General features: G+C 42.0%; 2 protein-coding genes across 3 annotated transcripts in view; one reads left to right on the top strand and one right to left on the bottom strand.

The window, feature by feature from the left end:
- The window catches only part of DLGAP5 (DLG associated protein 5), a 38,183-nt gene extending 37,523 nt beyond the window's left edge, over nucleotides 1-660 (top strand). For both annotated transcript variants that reach the window (XM_006199755.4, XM_072963081.1), the window contains exon 19: nucleotides 27-660. In XM_006199755.4, coding sequence (XP_006199817.2) covers nucleotides 27-167 — 141 coding nt within the window. In that variant the 3' untranslated portion in view covers nucleotides 168-660. The remainder of the gene's footprint in view (nucleotides 1-26) is intronic.
- Nucleotides 661-3,437: 2,777 nt separating this feature from the next.
- On the bottom strand, nucleotides 3,438-17,979 carry LGALS3 (galectin 3). Its single transcript, XM_072963088.1, has 6 exons — nucleotides 17,852-17,979; nucleotides 11,503-11,524; nucleotides 9,553-9,888; nucleotides 7,606-7,694; nucleotides 5,114-5,279; nucleotides 3,438-3,746 (listed from the first exon to the last, which is right to left on the bottom strand). The coding sequence occupies exons 2-6, from the start codon at nucleotides 11,518-11,520 to the stop codon at nucleotides 3,591-3,593; spliced, it is 765 nt and encodes a 254-aa protein (XP_072819189.1). The 5' UTR covers nucleotides 11,521-11,524; nucleotides 17,852-17,979; the 3' UTR covers nucleotides 3,438-3,590.
- Between the last annotated feature and the right edge of the window lie 747 nt (nucleotides 17,980-18,726).

The following is an 18,726-nucleotide window of genomic DNA, read 5'->3' as shown; positions in this document are numbered from 1 at the left end:
GTGACTTCTCTCAATTTATTCTCTAGCCAAGCCTAAACTGCAGTAATACATTCACTCAGGTGGAGAAGAGACATCAAGAACGTACCAGACATACTTCCTTTGGTGGTAACTTGATTACCTTTTCACCTCTAAGGCCCCTCAGTGGAGAACAACCAGAAGAATTTTGAATTTAAAAATAAATCCAGAAATTTTTCTTCATGTTATCAATGCTGTGATATATTCTTATAATATTGAAAAGTTGGAGAATGTATATTTGTGTTCACTTCTATTCAGTCCATTTATATAGTGTCATATAGTCGGCCTTCCATATGTGTATGCAGAACACATGGATACTAAGGGCCTACTGTAATGGACTTGAGCATCCTTGAATTTTGGTATCCATGGTGGGGGTGGGAGGGCTCTGGAACCAATCCTCCCTGCCCCCCATACTAGGGGATGACTATAATGTTTTAGTATGCAGTGTTCATCAAAGTGTGTTTTAGATCTGATACTGTTTCTCAAGGGAAGTGGGGATATTTTGTATAGTAACCATACAGAATAAAAAATGTACTGTGCCTTGCCTCTCTTGTTTAAAATGTATAAGCCTAAAGTATACCTACTCAGAGCTTATGAACATTCTTCAGTTTAATCAAAGTATAATATTAAACTTTGACAGACATACTTGTATTCTTTTATACTTTATTCTTAGTTTGAACTCTTAAATTTGTTGATGTTGAACAGCTTTGCATATTGTGTTTTTCTGGGTATACTGAGTTTCTTTAGATAAGCTTTCTGCATTCTGAAGTCAGAATCTTTTTCCTTGTCTTTTTCTTTTCGTTTTCCCCTTGACCTGACTGACGGCCTTTGAAGGAAATGTCATCTTCCCTTAAAGAGAATTGTATCAATTACTTAATGGTTTGAAATATTTTCTGTTTTGTAAAACTCTTAACTATAGGATTGTAGAAGACAGGGTCATCAGAACAACAGAGCACCAGGACAACTCATGGTAGCTGAGGCTTGTAACCAGACTTGGGTCTGGTTATTTCTGTCTGTAAGTGAGGTGAGTGTTGGAGGTATTCACCAAACAAGCAGCAACTTTATGGATAATCTTTTATTAAGAGTAGCAGTTTCCAAACAAGAAAAGAAAGCACATCTGCTTTTGTTGTCAGATGAAGGTATGTTACGCTTGTGGGAAGGAAGGTATTTATTATCCATGTGAGCAGTTAGGAGGCTATGTGAGGTGCTGGTTTAGAAGAATATTCTCAGAATGCCTAGTCTTAAACTTTAAAAGCAGCTGTAACAGCCCATTCAATAATGAATAATTCAAGCAATACATGCAGAATAAAGAAACATTTTTTGTAAAAGTTAGGGTTTTCTAAGAGCCCAGGGCCATGAACATGTAAAAGAGGTTGATACAGAGTAACCCAAGACTTAGAATCTATATAAAGCAATATGCAACATAACAATAAAATAATACTTGCCCGTAAGGATAAAGTAAATGAGACTAGAAAAATGTCAGTAAACATGATTTTTTTGGTAGGTTTTAGTAAGATGTACTATTGAATCATTTAGAAAGCTTTTGGCTGTTAAGTATTGTAAAATTAATTCAAATTGGCTTAACAATAAAAATTTATTATCTCACAAGTTGTCAGGGTGATTTCAGGTACTTTACAATTAGCCAGCTCAATGATGGCATCAAGATCGAACATCTGTTCATAGTTCATTCCATCATCCTTGGCGTTGGTTTCTCTAAGTCTGGGTCCTTTTGGGGTCATGAGATGGCTACTGATGGTAAACAGAGCTATGTCCTTCCATTTAATCTGGTTAGGCCAACTAATGCTGCGTCTCCATCTGCAGCTCAGCAGGGGATTTGCTTAAACTAAAAAGAGTTCCCTATTTTATCTGGGATTAATACCTGGATAAAACCAGGACTATTAGGAAATGGAATGAGTTGGGTAGGCAGGCATTAGTGAACTCTACAACAAGATAGAGGGTCCTTGGGCTGTTGGACTCTAGAGTTACGAGGTATTCAGAAAATCTTTGAAGACAAAATGAAAGAAAACTGCTTCGGTAGAACAAGAACCTTTCCAAAAATGAAAAAATGGAATTTCCATGTATTGAGGGCCTACTATATGGCAACCCCTTGGCTGTAGTATTTATTCAATGGTCACAGTAACCTTACAAAAGATGTATTATACTGCCCATTTTATAGACAAGGGAACCAAGACTCAGAGGATTTAAGTAATCTTGCGTTAACCTAGTTCCCTCTTTTCTCCATAGCTTATTATGTTCTTTTATTTAATCATTGGAGTAGAACAGTCAAGATCTGAATGTTAGAATCAGGAATTAACATACTTTTTGAAATGAGCCATGATGTGCTGTTCACATCCCCCTTTAGAACTGAAGGACTTATTTCTTTAGTTGTTGCAAGTGCTACTAGCAGACAGCCCTCGGGAATCATCCTGTGTGAGAACTGTCTCCGGTGAACAAAGCCACTTCACCCAAACAGATCATACTGTTTCCCTGCTGGCCTGTATTCATGGACCGAAGTGAGGATATGAAGGCCTGTCGCTCTCTGGACAGCTCTAGGGGATCATCCCAGGATCATCCAACCCCTGTAGGGTAGGCTGAGGCAGGGTTGCTCAGCTTCTCCCTCCTAGCCACGTGCCTTCTCATCTCCGCAGCTGTTGAAAGAAAGGGGACTCCCTTATAAACCTCTTGCATTCTAATCTCTTTGCTTCCTGGGGAACCCAACCTGTGACAACAAAGTATTTGAGAAGATGGTATTGTAGAAACAGTAACAGATCAAATAATATTACGATCTTTTATAAAATAAAGTGATGTGAGCACATTCTAGTTTTGAAATTTTATTAATCTTTGGCTTTGCTGGCGATGAGGAAGGGCAGAAATGCATACATGAGAATGTTGACAATGAGAACTATTAAATTTTTCCAGCTGATTATATTTCTAATTAAAAACCTACTTTTTCCCCCCTCTATAAATCTGGGATTTCATAAAAACCAAGAGAACCCATGGAAAGATTGTCTCATATTGGTATCTATTAGTGATCTGAAAGCAGTGAAATATTATTTAGAGAGAAAATAGTTAAAAGGAGTCTAAATATACCAGAATGCTAACAGTAATTGTCTACGGGTCATCTATAGGTAAACATTTTCTTTCTGCTTGTCTCATTTCCTGAGTATGTGATGTTTCCTTAAGTAAGAAAATGGGAAAATGATTTCCTTGTAGCATCTCCTGGTTTTTATGAAATTTGAGAAGAAAGGTTAATTTGGGGGGTATTTACTCCTATTTCCTTTTAAAAAAATATTATAGCAAGTACTGAAAACTTTGGGAGACTCTAAGGTAGTATTAATATTGCTACATACTTCTTTATCCATTGAGTCTGTTGTGCATTATCAAGAATAAACTGCCCCAATTAAGTGACATATAAAGACAAGTAACTCTTAGAATATTTATTAAATGGATGATTTACAAGAAGAACATCTGATGAATAAAGGTAAGATTTTTCACTCATAATGAACGTGAAACTTTTAAATGTGTAAGGTTTACATTAAATTTCATTTTTTAAAAAAGTATCTGCTCCTTTAAGATTATATCATAGTGTGTGAAGCGCTGGTGAGATTGATGTCACCAGAAATTCCCAGTTTAGTGATTTCCCTGAGATTTTTCATCCGATGATTGTACTGCAACAAATGAGCATCATTGACTGCAACCTTGAAGTGGTCAGGTTCAACCAGGACTTGTATCTGAAATGCCATGTACACAAAACTGTTAGAAATGCCTATTCAGTTCCAGACCATTCTGGCTTGATCTCAGGATGTCATCATTACACTTTTATGATCATTTGTGAACTGATTAAAGTCAGAAAAAATAACTTTACAGCAAAAATAAAGTCCAAATTATTCAAAGATTTAAACAAAACAAAATTATAAAATTGTTAGAAGAATATATAATTGAAGCCACAAAGGAAAGGATGAATAGTTTGTCTACCTAAAACTTAAGTTTTTGTATGGCCTCAAACACCTGAAGGTAAAAATAAAAATAAATGCTAAAGTAGGAATTCTCTACTTAGAGTGGCAAATGTGAAGACTGATAATAACCAGTTTTGGCAAGAGCAGGGGCAACATACTCTCCCAATATTTAGTGGATGTGTTAATTCCCTGCATCCTTTTGGAAGCAGCACTTTGGCAATACCTTTATCTAAATTTTAAGCATGTATATTCTTTGAATACAATTATTCTCCTAGGAAGCAAAGATAAGGACAATTATCACAGTATTTTAGTAAAATAAATAAAACCTTCCAAACCTTTTATTTGTTTGGAATATTTCCATACTCCAAATTTTCATCAAGAGGATACTGGTTGAATTATCACATATCTAAACAATGAAGTAGTATTAGGTGCCAATGTTCTGATAAGGAAAGATGGCCAGCAAATGTAGAGCATGGTCCTTGTTAGCCCTGCCCCTGAGGAGCTTACAGTCTAGCTTTTTTATTGCACACTCTGTAGTCAACCCTAACCTGACCCTGTGGACCTAATAAATACTTACTGAAGCAGTGCTTAAAAATAGTAAGTGTGCTGCTCGTCATAGAAAATACTGGAAAGATATTCAGGTTGCAACCTTTGTGAGGCTAGAGGAGAGGGTAAAAGACGGAGGACTTTTCAAGTTAATTGAAACATCTACAAATTTTTCTTTTCTTAAAACAAGTATGTGTTTATTTATTTATTTTTTTGGTTTATAGTCAATGTGTTAGCTTTAGAATTTAAAAAAAAAATTAGTTTTGATTGCTATGCTAACTATGTTGTTTTAAGGAATTAAGTCTCAGCCCAACTGTACCATAAAGACTTTCTGCCTGTTTTATTAAAGATATTAGTTTTCTCATTTTCAGAAAAGCTTAAACTCAGGGGTGGTAACAGGGATGATGGTGAGGTGCCTGAATGGAGTTGGGGAGTGTGCTACTATTTCTGACACTGGTCCTCTGCGATGGTGAATAGATGTACTATTAGGTGTCCCAGGACAGCTGATGAAAATTCATTTCAAGTGCATGGTATTTTCAGGGTGATTCCCCATGAGAAATACACATTATCAATATATAATAGTAGCAATAACTTACTTTGAATGGTTTACCACTTTCAAATGGGAAAACCATCTGTCTTTCTTCCTTTCCCCATACATTATCCAGCTTTGTATTGCAAACAATGACTCTCCTGTTGTCCTCATTGAAGCGTGGGTTAAAGTGGAAGGCAACATCATTCCCTCTCTTGAAATCTAAAGCAAGCCTGTTTTAAACCAAAGAGCAGAGTTAGTAAAATTATTCAAGTTGTACATTTGTATCAGATAAAGAACATATAATTTTCTAAAGAGCAATCATTTTATAAAATACAGGAAAATTTTCTAAACAGAAAGCAAATAAACCAGAGAATGGGTTCAAACTGGAAAGTATACTGGACCAAGTACAATAGCCCACTCTTACACGCAGGGGATACGTTCCAAGACCCCCAGTGAATGCCTGAAACCAAGCGTAGTACTGAACTACATATATACACACTCACTGTTTTTTCCTATACATACATACTTAAGATAAAGTTTAATTTATAAATTAGGCACTGTAAGAGATTAACAATAACAAAAGAAAACAATTATAACAATGTTCTGTTATAAAAGTCATGTGAATGTGGTCTCTCTGTCAAAATATCTTACAGTACAGATTTAATGCCTTTTCCACCTTAACCAAGCACTTAACATGCACTGGGGCTGTAACTTTTGCAGTTTGAGGTATGACAGCAAACAAACAAACAAAAACTAGCACGAGTTCCTTTTTTATTCCTCACAATTTCATGGATAGAATATTTGTACTTACTGTAGATCTCAGCAACCTCAGCACACAATTTTTTCTTTTCTTATTAAGTGAAGAACTTTTTCCCCTTTTCACTTAAAAGAAGCCCTTTACAGCTTTTCTTTGGCATGTCTGAATTGCCCACATCACTACTCTTGCTCTTTGGGGCCACTGTTAAGTAAAGTAAGAGTTACTGGGACACAAGCACTGCGATACCACAGCAGTGCGTCTGATAACCAAGAGGGCTACTAAGGGACTAATGGGCACAATACGCTGGACAAAGGGATGATTTCACGTCCTGGGCAGGACAGGGCTGGACTGCGTGAATTTCATCACGTTACTCAGAATGGTGGCAATTTAAAATTTATGAATTGTTTCTGGAAGTTTTCCTTTAATATTTTCAGACTGCAGTTGACCTCAGGTAGCTGAAACTGCAGAAAGCAAAACCTCAGGTAAGGGGGAACTACTGTATGCAATGTACTACCACAGTATCTAAAGGTAAATGACAATAAGTATTGAGTATTTTGGCCTTCTTGTCTTTGGTCATATCCTTCCATTCAGCTGTAATTCCCTCTTTACCACCTCTACTCATGAAAACGGTCAAGGTTTCCTTGTAGAGGTTTGGGGCCACTTTGAGGGCACTTTATACCTGACAGTAATAATGGCTACTTCTTTCCTGCCCTGCCGGGTTACTTTTAATCCCTGTTAAAGGTAAGCCTACAACATAAAAAAATGCTATCAAATACATGGCTTCCTCATAGTTAATGAAAAGCCTAGTCCTAAAACAGCAAGAATGAAATAATGCAATGTTCAGTATCCTGTTGCTAAGTTGTAAAGTCATAATAATAAATGTGTTAAATATTCCATGATGTCAAGTGGAACTAACTTTTTAACCCTGTTTCTTCTCCTTGGATGTTAATACAAACACAAGTCCTCTGGTTGTTGAAGTACTAACCCTACCCATCAGTTTCTCAAAGTGTGCTCCACCGAGCACTAATACCAGAAGCAGCTGGTGCTCTTGTTTTAAAGCAAGGTGTGCACTCTAGACATACTAACAGTGATTCTTTGGGTATTTTCATTCACCCAGTAACAGACACACACAACCACCAATGATTAAATTCACAGGGAAAGGACCAATATAGTCAAATGGCAGTAGGAATTGTATTTGACTAAATACCCAATGGGTTGTATTTTCTCAGCAGTGAAAAGGAAGATAATTGTCATCCCTAACACCTCAAGGATTCTTCTCCTTCGTATAATTCTTCATGTAGATTTTGCAGGACAAAGTAATAATATTTTCAGTTCACTACCACCTTAATCATTTCAACCAAAATTGGTTTTGATCTGCCACAGTCTCAGTCAACATCTCTTTGACCCTAATTTTTGATGGGCTTTGTTTTTTAGACAATATATGGCTCACAGGTGGAGGGATGGCCAAATATTACATTACAAAGGCTCTGCTTTCCTTTAATTCTAAGGCTTTCCCTGCCAGGAAGGGCCACAGGATAGGTTTTTCTGCTCTTTTTTCTTGTCCCCACAAGTAGAACTCCATTTTATTCTGGTTCTGGGAGAAAAACAAGATTTAGTGAGGGAAACCTTGTCTTCTTGGTGGGAGTGTGTATTGATTTATGGGAAAATCCCAAACTACGTATGGTACAGCTAAGATTCTAAATGTGTAATTTAAAAAATTTGCTAAAATTCAAAACAAATCACCCTTTATTCCAAAATCAATCACCAAATATGTTAGACGTGCTACTTTTGCTCTTTACCTGTTTGCACTGGGCTTTACTGTGCCCAGAATTGTTATCAGCATGCGAGGCATGACTCCCCCAGGCAAAGGCAGGTCATAAGGCACATTCTGGGAATAAAAAATACATATCAATAAAGAGTCATGTTTTCTTAGGGCAAGAAAGAAAAGATGGTAAAGTTCAACCACTATTTACTATGTGAATAACATACAACCCTGCTGTCAGCCATCTTTCCAGGCTCAGGCCTTGCCCAGGGACTGAAGAGAGAAAGCTCTCTACACAACCACAACCAATAATTGAGGATAAGACCATCAGTTCATTGGTGCCAAAGATGGACCACGTTCTCTTTTAGAGCACTGTCTGTCTCATGAGGAGGGCCATCCCAATCTACAACTCATCCAGTTAGCCTATTTTCTGAAATGGCTTAAGCCAGACCTTGCAATGAACAGTAACATTTTTGTGCCACTCTTAAGGTCCTTGTCACGTAACATGCTTCATCATGGTTATTCTGCTCCCTGAGGGCAGGCATCGTGTCTCTTCCTGGGCTTCTGAGGTCTCATATGTTCCACTCACATGGGCCCAGTGAAGTGCTTTGAATGTGGCAGGTACTCACTGTTTGTGGAATGGACACTTCCCAGTTAATATATTCCCCAGTTCATTCCACAAATATTTATTGACCATCTATGTTCAAGGTGCTGTAAATAGTCCCATTTGCTCTGTCTTTGGCCTCTTCTATTTTTCCTTCATAATTTTTTCCCTCTGGGTTCAACCATCACCCAAGTCTTTTCTCTCTAGCCCTGATCTGTACTAGTCCTGGGCTTCCTCTAGTCTGGCTTTGCTCCTGGTGCTGCAAATCTTGACAGGTGTGAACTACGGTTGTCTCCCCTACCTGCCCCACAATGAGTTTCCGCTTTGGGCTGACCCTTGACTGGTGCTCTAGTCGTCCAGCCTTGAAGAGTCATCTCTGACTCCTAAGACCTAGCCACCAGATCCTGGGGTTCTTCCTCTGCAATCTCTCTCCCATCCACCTCTTCCCTTCCACAGTCCCCATGTCCCACTCTGTCTCAGCTGACTACCTGTCCGTGGTCCCAGCCCACTCAATGCCTCCCATGCTCTAAATGCCCTCTCTGTGCTCTCCCTAAGCTGACCCAAAAACAGATCAGATGCTACCTGTGCCGTCATAGTCCTGAAAGGGACTGACCCCATGCTGCTTTTGGACTCTCCCCTCAGATCTGTATCTTTTCCTCCAATTAGACTACTTGGAAGGGAGGGATCCGTGTCTGAGATGTCTGGAGCCCCACAGAGTTAGGTTTTATGTTTAGAGTTCATTTTTTAAAATGAGTTTTAATATAAATGAAAATTCAATCCTTGGATCACAAAATTATCTTTAGAATGTTTTTCAAAACCAGATTATCTTGGTTCCCCAAAGGCTCCTTCTATAACCACGGGCAGCTTGTATAACTCTCTATTGCCCATTTCCTCATTTGTAAAGTGGGGAGAGTAACAGTGTCTTACAGGGTGGTTATGGGGTTAAATGAGATCATCTCTACAGAAGCACACAACTGGCACATGTCATATACTCAATGTTTATTAATGATAACAACTCAAACTTCCCCCATTACTATGATCTTAACTTGATGTATATTAAAGCTGCTTTACAGATGCCTTCAAAAGATGCATGAGCTTCTCTTTATACTAAAACACACATACTAAACTCAACACGAACAATTATTTTTTCTATTGGACCAAAAGACACTGTAGCTGGCCCTTGCAAAGTGGCCCTAAAGCAGAGAGTTTAAAGCTTCAGGTCTCCCTGAAGCCCTCTGCAGGTCAGTGCCCAGAGCCAGCTCCCAGCCAGAACACTGCAAAGTGATGGCATCACTGCTCCAGACAGATGCTACATTCTTCATTAGCTTCATCCCAATATCACAATCAAGTATATGAAATGATTGGCTGGCTGCATCTTACCAGTGGTCCAGAAGGGATGCCAAAGGGGCTGGCCGCAGGGTAGGCTCCAGGAGCACTTGGCTGTCCAGAAGGTGGGTAGGCCCCAGACCCACCAGGTTGCCCTGGGTAGGCTCCTGGTACAGTTGGTCCAGGATAACCAGGTGCTGTTGGGCCAGGGTAGGGCCCAGGAGGTGCCTGGCCAGGGTAGGCCCCAGGATAGGTGCCTGGAGGTGCCTGGCCAGGGTAGGCCCCAGGATAGGAAGCTCCTGGGTAGCCTCCTGCCCCAGGCTGATTTCCCCATGGACCAGGCCATCCTTGAGGGTTTGGGTTTCCAGACCCAGATAAGGCATCGTTAAGCTGGAGAGAAAGACAGAAACAATTATAGGATGAAAAACATTCAGAAAAACAGAATTTTCAGGTAAAAAGGAATACGTGCTCTAAGAAGTAGAGGGATATGGTGAAGATATGAAATTCATATCAATAAAAAATTTTCCATCTATTAGTTTTGAGTTCCTAAGAGTAAGATTAGACTTTGAGATTATGCTTGCCTTATCACTTTATTCTAGCCTCCCGTCATCTCAGATCATTAAGGGTTGCACTTTCATAATTTGCTTAAGTCCTCCATGTAAATGCACATACTTTCTAACTGACATGAGAAAAACAATCACAAAAATCAGGATGCTCTTGGGCTGCAAACGTTCCCGCAAGCTGGCCCTGCTCGCCTTGGCCTTCTCTTCGCTGGGTGTCTACTGCACATCAGGTGCAACTTTCAGTGCCATCCAGGCTAGTATCAGGGAGGCTGCCGTGTCCAATGGGAGGCGCCTGGGATGCGGAGTCAGAAGATTTGGTTTGAAACCGAGTACCATCCATCAAGAGCTCCAAACTCTCGGAGCCATCTTGTTACCTGTACTGGACTTAGTGTTATTGTTTGTAAAACGGGGTAAATGATCCATTTCATGAATTGTTGTGATAAACAGATGAGGCAGCAGCATTTGGGAAGGCTCTTTATAGACTGCAAGGCGCTGTGTCCTTTCTCTCCAGAAAGAGACTCTGCCTTCTCCCTCCCCATTTTCTCTGCTACAGTATTTCTTTTGCAGAGTGTTAGGTGGTGCATAGAAGACATCTGCCTTGATTGAACATTATCTCCCGGGACGGTCTGATCCTTTGATACAACAGGAACACAAACCCCAGACCTGGTATTGGGGCAACAGAGTGAGGCTATGAAGGGAGCCCATGGGGTCTGGGGAAGGGGAGAGAGAAACAGAGGGCCTGATGATGAACAGCAAACTGGTTTTAGAGAAGACAAAACTGGAGTTCATGGCTGGGTGTGGTGTGAGTCATTCTGTTAAGGAATTTGGGAACACATATGCATACTAACAGGAGTTTATTTTGGCTGCTTCTTTTTCCGACATTTGGGAAGGGAGTTGGGGTAGAGGGTACTACAGGATTTAAAAAAAAAAAAAAACCAGCACTCCATAACTGACTAAACTTCAATTAAAAAATTTTTTTAATTAAAAAAAAATCAGAACACTCAGACTGCACCACACTTCCTGTTGTTGCTCAGTTATTTCTCAGCGCCTGCCGGTGGAATCCACCCACTTCTGTCCTAGGCCTCTTGGTAAAGGGTTACTCTTAGTGAGTCCCAGGCCTCTGCGTGTCTTGCTTTCTTCCCAAGTCTGTTGCTGGAAAAACAAGACTCCAGCTAACAAGCCCTCAATGGACAGGTGAGGCAGAGGAAGCCACATGGTGGGAGGGTTAGAAGGGAAAGTCTGGTGGTTAAAAAAACCTCAACCTAGGGTAGGGGAGTATATATGTGTGGGTAGGGAGGGCTATGTGGGAACTCTGTACTTTCTATTCAGTTCTGTTGTGAACCTGAAACTGCTCTAAAAGAATAAAGTTTATTAATAAAAAAAACTCAACCTACATGAATGTATATACACTAGGGTAGGAAAACAGATATAAAACACTTACCGAAAAACTGTCTGCCATTTTCCTGAAAGGAGAAAAAAAATACATAGGTTATCTTAAAAGATTTCACTGGTTTCTGTATGAATTTAACATCCCAAACAGCTCATTCTGCAGCTCTAGTCAATCTACAGGCATTCTTCTAACATAAGCCAGTCTCTATAAAATGCACCTAAGTCAATAGTGGGGAACCACAGAGTGTCTCATCAAAGGCCAGGGATGCACTCCACCTAGATCACCATGCCCTACATCCTATTTAACTCATAACTTTAAACTAATCATGCTAGTCTGTGTCCTGATTCCTGGGAGTAACAGGCCATACAGCGCAGGTGGGAATGGAGAGAAAAACGTTCTGCCCCTTTCCTCGGTAACAAATGTCAACGGTCCTGGTTTGTCTTTGGTCCTCCTTCATCTTCCTTCCTGTAATCTTCTTTCATCATATTACAAAAAGTGCTAGTGTGTTACCATCGCCCACCTCCCCTCGGGTTCCCACTAACAGCCCCATGCCCTCTTAGGGTTTTAGAAGGAAAGCAGAGTTGAAAGACAATGCCCCAGCCCCACCCCCGACAAAGCTGCTGCCTATTATTTGTTCCTTCATTTGCCTGCTCTGGGCCAGGCATCTTTTGGGCTCAGGTCTGGGTTTGAAGATGGAATCGGCCAAGATGTGTGGTCAAAGGGTCCACACTAGGAGAAATGACAAGTGATGGACACTTATGAGCCGGACTGCCTGTCCTGGGAAGCCATAACCGGAAAGATCACTTCTAAAGGGGAAGGGACAGTGCTGTTTGAGCTAAGCCGTAAAGGAAAGGTGACTTTGGGATGTGGGGCAATAAAAAAGAAAGACAGGCACAAGATCACAAGATGATGCTTGCTGCTTCTTTTTTTTTTTTTTTTTTTAAGTTACTTGTTACTCCAAATGAAATCTCTGGCAGTATAAGTTAAAAAAAAGAAAAAGCCAGACAATGGGGAGAAAACATTTTTGGGTAGGATGCTGCCAAAGAAGGTTGGCCTAGCCCAAAGCTGTCTCAAAGGGTGGCCCTGAGACATCACTCCTGCTTCTCCTGCTCCTCCCCCTGTGCCAGGTTCCTCACCCAACACGAAGTCTTACACCTGCTCCTGGTGCAGATGCTCTGGCAGTGAGGGGAGGGGGGCAGCTCCAACCCCTCAGGCCTGGTGAGTTTTCTCAGTTCAGCATAACCTGTGCTATGGCCAAAACGACCCAGACCTTAAATAGTCAGAAGCTCTTTTTCCTTGAGTCGCCTACTTGTGATATTTACTCAATTATTTTAGGAAATAACATTGCCCCAAGGGATCCAATAAATGGTAGCTGCTTGACAGATCCTAAAAATGTAAAATATTTCATTCTTTTGTAAAACAAACAAAAACAGGCAGAGCTCCTCCTAGAACTTAACGTGTGCTTCATTTACACAACAGATATTTTATCCTACTCTGCTGTTATTTATATCACAGTTAAATATTACCTTGCAAAAAATTTTTTGCACATCTTTTTTAAATCTGGGCATTCTCAAACATATTTGGGAACACTTAAGTTCCCACTGTTACCACTGTGTCCATCTTCCAATGTAGAAAAATGATGGCCATTTGTTTGGGAAGTCACAGTGACTTTCCCAGGGTGAACAGTCACAATATTTCCTAGAGCAGTCGAACTCTTAAAGCCAGCATTGAGTGCTCCTCTGTGCTTCCTTCCCCAAAAGCCCGCCACTGCCTAGAAAATTGTGCTGCTACTGCGGAAGAAACTAATGAGTTGTTACAGAAAAGGGAAAGAAAGGACATTTCTTAAGCCAAGAAAATAAAGCTGCTCATTTTAGATGCCAGTAAGAAAGAAACAATCTTAAACTTCACAGTGGGCAGAAAGCTCAGTTCCTTTGATTACACAAATTGTTCTTCCACTCCTGGGCAACATACCCAAGACTCAGCAATAACTTTGAGTTTTGACTTCTTTTAAACATCCTCATTGTGGACGGGCTTATTCCCAACCTCAGTACCACTGACATTTCAGGTGGGATACTTTACAGTGAGGGGCTGTCCTGTGAACTGCAGGATCTTCAGCAGCAACCCTGGCTTCAAAACACAAGATGCCAGTGGGGAGGGTATAGCTCAGTGGTAGACCGTGTGTTTAGCATGCATGAGGTCCTGGGTTCAATTCCCAGTACCTCCATTAACTGAAAAAAAAAAAGCCTGTAAGATGCCAGTAGCAACCCCCTACTCCATTATGACAGCCCAAAATGTTTTAAGACATTGCCAAATATCCTTGGGGGAAAGTGGAAGAAGGCAAAATTGTGCCTGGTCTGAGAACCACTGGCCTAGGCTGATTAGCTTGTGTATCCCCACATACATGTACAAATGCAGGTCAATAAAAAAATAGAAAAGTAGTTTCAACTGGTAAAACTAGCTAAATCTGTACCATTGGCCTTGTAACATGTCTTATCAACATAACTCCAAATAAAGTTAGATGTCTTTAAAGGCTAGTTACAACCAGAAACTCACACAAAGACAGCATTTCCAAAATTTAACATTTATTTTTTTCAAAGTCTCTGTTCAACCATATTCAGTTTATTTTCCAAAGCGACCAAAACAATTTGAGAAACAAAGCAGATTTCACTTTATTTCCACTGTGTTTCACATAACACCAAGGATGACAGTTTGGATTGTGTTGTGACACATTAGACAAGCCCATTAGAATAACACCACCCTGCATTTGTGTGGTGCTTTTCAGTTTACAAAGCACTTTTACACCTTACCTATTTTGATTCTGATAATAATCTTATGAGACTGACAGGGGAAAGTTAATATCCTCACTTCAGAGGTGAGGAAACAGGCTCAGAGAGCTAATGCAGTGACCCAAAGCCGTTCTGTCATTGGCAGGCCAAGGACCAGGGTCCAAGCATCCTGACTCCTAATTCAGGACTATTTTACACCAGTATAAAACCTCACACTTTTTTTTTTAATTTTCCCAGGGGGGAGGTAATTATGTTTATTTATTTAACTTGTTTTTCAATGGAGGTACTGGGGATTGAACCTAGACCTCATGCATGCTAAGCATGCACTCTACCACTTGAGCTATACCCTCCCCCAAAACTCACACTTTGAAATTTTAAAGTTTAGTCCTTTGAAAGTGTAATCAGCTCATTTAGAAATTAATTCTCTGGCTTATTCACTCAGAAGTGCATAACATGCTGAATTTGTAAACAAATTAAAAAAGAGATCATCTTTTTACCAGAAAACTAGCTGGATGACTCATTCAGCGTGCAGTGATACTGAACGCAAGGATGCCATTTTGCACAGTCACTTCGCTAATTATAAACACAATTAAACTGATAAAGCGTAGTTTTCCAAAAACTGGGTATGCATTGCATTGTTTTGATTATGCCAACTGCAAACCATCAAATCTCTGATGAAAAGGGTTAGAACTTAAAAAGAAGAATGAAAAGGCAACAAAAAACATCTATTTGGGTAAATATCTTCCTTATTTGCCTGAAAAATTTCTTTTTTTTTTAAGATGAGTAGTTTATAAGGAGAGAAAGAATCAAATGTAAAAAAAAATCTTCCCACTCTACAGATACTATAGGTATGTGAACTCCATCCTGACATTCCCAGAATCAGAGAATTTTGAAGATCCAGAGGAGAAATACTACATCAAAGACACACAAAAACATAGAGGAAATACTATCTGAATTTTCACATTTGGAAAAACCTACAGGAAGTAGTTCAGTGTTGCTTTGGAATAAGGAATTTAAACACGAGTCAGAATGCAGACCAATTTAATTGGCTGCTAATTGCAGCTTTTCCCTTTAATAAAGAGTGGCTATCCACTGCAGTGTGCTATTCTAGGCCCACCTAGCAATTAATCTAGTTGCCCAGGTTCTCAGGAGCACTTCTGAAATTTCTGCCCACAAACGGCCCCAACATTTACACAAGCTGTAAGGGAAGTAGATCATGAACATACTTCCTCAGATCCCCAAGCACTGCCCACACTCCTTTCCAAAGAACACAGGAGAGGCGGTCTACTTCCTGTCTTTATTGAAACACGGAACAGGGCTTGAGGAAAGTCCACTTACCAAAGCTAAATTCAGTGATTCTGAGTTAGAATAAAGGAAACTGGCCCTTTACTAGGATTTCTTTCTCATCATAGTTCCTCGGCATCAAGGAAGGTAAAGTTACTTTGTGCCTCTCAGTTACTGATTTTTCTTTTTTCCCTTATGGAAAATCTGGACATCAGACAAGAGAGAACACATGATACTTAGTCAGCAGCAATTTGGAATTACTGCCCTGGCAGGCTTACCACTCAGAATTTAATGAGAAGAACCAGTTCAGGCACCAGACACAAAATGTTAACTAGCTGTCCTCAGCAGAAGCCTCTGTCCCAAACCATCACAGGAAAGAGAGGCTATGTTTTAGATCAGTCTCAGGTACATGATGTTTGCAAGCCAGCTGGTATTGAAGATAACAGTCTCTAAGTTATACTTAACGAACATAGATCTCTGTTGCAATTAAGATTTAGAGTCCGGGCGCAGAGGATATAGCTCAGTGGTAGACTGCATGGAGGTCCTGGGTTTAATCTCCAGTACAAAAAAAAAAAGAAAATTTGAAGTCTGGCTAATGAGGGTTCTAGGCAAACAGCATCTAAATTACAGTGAGACCAATACTGGCCTTCTGACCTCACTAGCAATAAGTGAATAGTCTTTATAAAGTACTTCTGCATGTTTGCAGCATAGCAAAATATCATTGATTAAGGACCCCTCAACAGAGTGACTCTTGCCTATCCCATTTAAAAAAATCTAGCTTTTGGGGTCAACCTGTCAGGCAGTACTCCCCGTCTTCTGCTACCTAGGTAACCTGGTGAGGCAGCCTCCTAATATCTCTAAGCTCAAAACATTCAAGAACTATCATCAATCTGGTCCCCAGAATATGAACTAAGTGTGGACTCTAAGAGTAACCCCTTAAACACCATTAATTTAGGAAGCAGCTCCAATGTCCCATAGATCAAGGATAAGGTACAGCCATCAAAGGAATGAAACACTATTCCAGGGATTCAAAGTCAATGTCTGAAAAGGAGACTACTGTGCAAAAATAAATTTTTATTATTGAACGTTAACTTACATGGAAACACAATTTCCTAGTATGAAAGACAAACTTTATAAACTTGAGGCAAATGAATCAGAATTTTGGAAGTTGGTGAAAATTTTCTCTCATGCTCTTTGCCAAGTAGTCAATTTTTATTGCTGTCATTTTCTTCAGAACCAAAAGAGCCTGTCTTCCATTCCTTTTCCAGAATCCCAGAAGCACACTGGGTCACTGAGGTCCAACCGTCCTCATTGTCCAGCAACCCAACTCCCAGGAGTCACTTTACAAATATTCCACAGTATCTGGAATAGGAGTCGCTAACTTTAAGGGGCTGGCGTGAAGCGTAAGTCACAGCCTCAAGCCCCGTGTCTCTGAACGCCTACTTCTCGGAGTGGACGCATTTTAGTGCTTTTATTTGAGCAACTGACATCCAGAATAAATTCTCAAACATGTTTTAAAAGACCCCCCCCCCCAACCCCATCTAGGGCTCTGCACACTCGGACCAACATTCGGCCACACCCCACCCATCCTCTGCACAGGTCTGAGATCGTTAATGCCCAAATCTGGGCAGGGATGAGTCACTGATTTGCAAAAGCTGAGGGTCTGCGGTCTTTGCCAAGCAGGGCACATGTCCACTCAGCTTGGGGCAGCACCATTTTCTGCGGGATCAGCATCCAGAGAGCGGCTGCAGCCCCTGACGCAGCCGGCCTGGTAGCAGAACTCATTTGCACCCCACACAAGATCAGGTGGCCAACAGCCAAGTCAAGGGTCGCAGGAGCCGCCGGACAGAGTCCCGGGGCAGTGCCCGCTGTGGAAGGGGCAGGGACACCTGGTTCCTCCCGCCCGAGTGGAGTGGGGGCTGGGTGTGAGGAGCGCCCGCCCACCACGCACCGCGGCGGGCCCTGGGCAGCCGGGGGCGGGAGGGCGCAAGGCCGGGGCTGAGTCGCCACAGAAGGTGTCCCGTGCTCCGCCCGGCGTCCGCAGACACACCCGCCCGCAGCGAGGAAGTGCAGGTGAGTCCTGTGAAGCACTGCTAACTTTCCCCGAGTCTCAGACTCTTCTCTCGCGGGCTCGAAGCCTACGGACCCGGGGCTGGAACCGGGCCCACCGCTCCGCTCCGCCTCACGCCGTCGGCGCCCGGGGCCCGCTGCCCCCGGGAAGCCAGGCCCCCGCCCCCGCCCAGCCCTCCAGAGGGACCGCGCACCGAGCAGCGGCCGGAGCCGCCAGCAGGCGGGTGCCCGTGCGGGTCCCGGCGCCCCACAACACTCACCCGACGCCCTCACTCGCTCGTTTGCCGCGGGCTGGCTCCGGCAGAGGCGGTGAGGTCCTCGCCGGGCGCTGGCTCCGCGCCTCAAATACGTGCGGCCAGGCCCGCCTCTCCCGGGGCGGGGCCGCCACTCCTGCCAGCCCGGCCCCTCCCTGTGGGCCAGGTTGGGCGAGTCCCAGGCCCCGCTGGACAGCCTGGCGCCGTGGCTCCAGGGCGCAGAGGAGACGCCTGACCACGGGCAGTGGCGGGTGGGACCCCGACCCGCGGCCCCCATCGCCGCAGCGTCCAGTCGGTCCCCTCCGCGCCGTTCCCCGTCCCCACGTTCAACTGCCTCTCTCCAGATTCACCTGCTAACTCCTCAGACCAAGATAGGGAGAGTCTGCGAAGCTTCATTGTGTGCTGCTTTAGGGAGTTTTGCCTACTTGCTTGCTTTAACCGTGTGCGGGCATTCTCATCCCTTTTGCATTTACCTTACCTGAGTCCGTTCTCAGCGTCAAAGCTTTGCCAAGAATTGCACAGCGACTTCGGTCACTGGGAGGGCCCTGTCAAGTTTTCTGAGATGCTGGGTGATATGCTTCATATTCTTGGCCTTGTATTCATTCCCGTTCTGAACTGTGATATGGGTACACAGACTGAGACTACTCTGGCAGACTGGGAGCCCTAAATTGTTTTGCTGTTGCTTCCCACTGGGTTCTTAGTAAAGATTTGTTGAATGAATGATAGAAATAATGAATCACTTCCTAGAAAGACTATGTTTTTTCCAAAGATTGGAACGAGTCCTGATGAAGGAGGGAAGAGTTAAATATAAACGTACGTTTGGAAAAGGCAGGAGTAAAATAAAATAAATCTATGGCTCTAAGAAAGGTGGTTACAACAGT

This window comes from Vicugna pacos, chromosome 6 (assembly GCF_048564905.1).
Source record: "Vicugna pacos chromosome 6, VicPac4, whole genome shotgun sequence".
Lineage (NCBI taxonomy): Eukaryota > Metazoa > Chordata > Mammalia > Artiodactyla > Camelidae > Vicugna > Vicugna pacos.
The sequence above is the reverse complement of the archived record's forward strand: the minus strand, read 5'-3'. Positions and strand labels throughout refer to the sequence as shown.

Excerpts from the sequence above, each read along its gene's own strand:
- LGALS3 (XM_072963088.1), bottom strand. Across the intron at positions 5,280-7,605 it reads GTAAAGCCCAGTGCAAACAG|GCTTGCTTTAGATTTCAAGA; the intron begins GTAAAGAGCAAA and ends GGTTTAAAACAG. Across the intron at positions 3,747-5,113 it reads AAAGTGGTAAACCATTCAAA|ATACAAGTCCTGGTTGAACC; the intron begins GTAAGTTATTGC and ends ATGGCATTTCAG.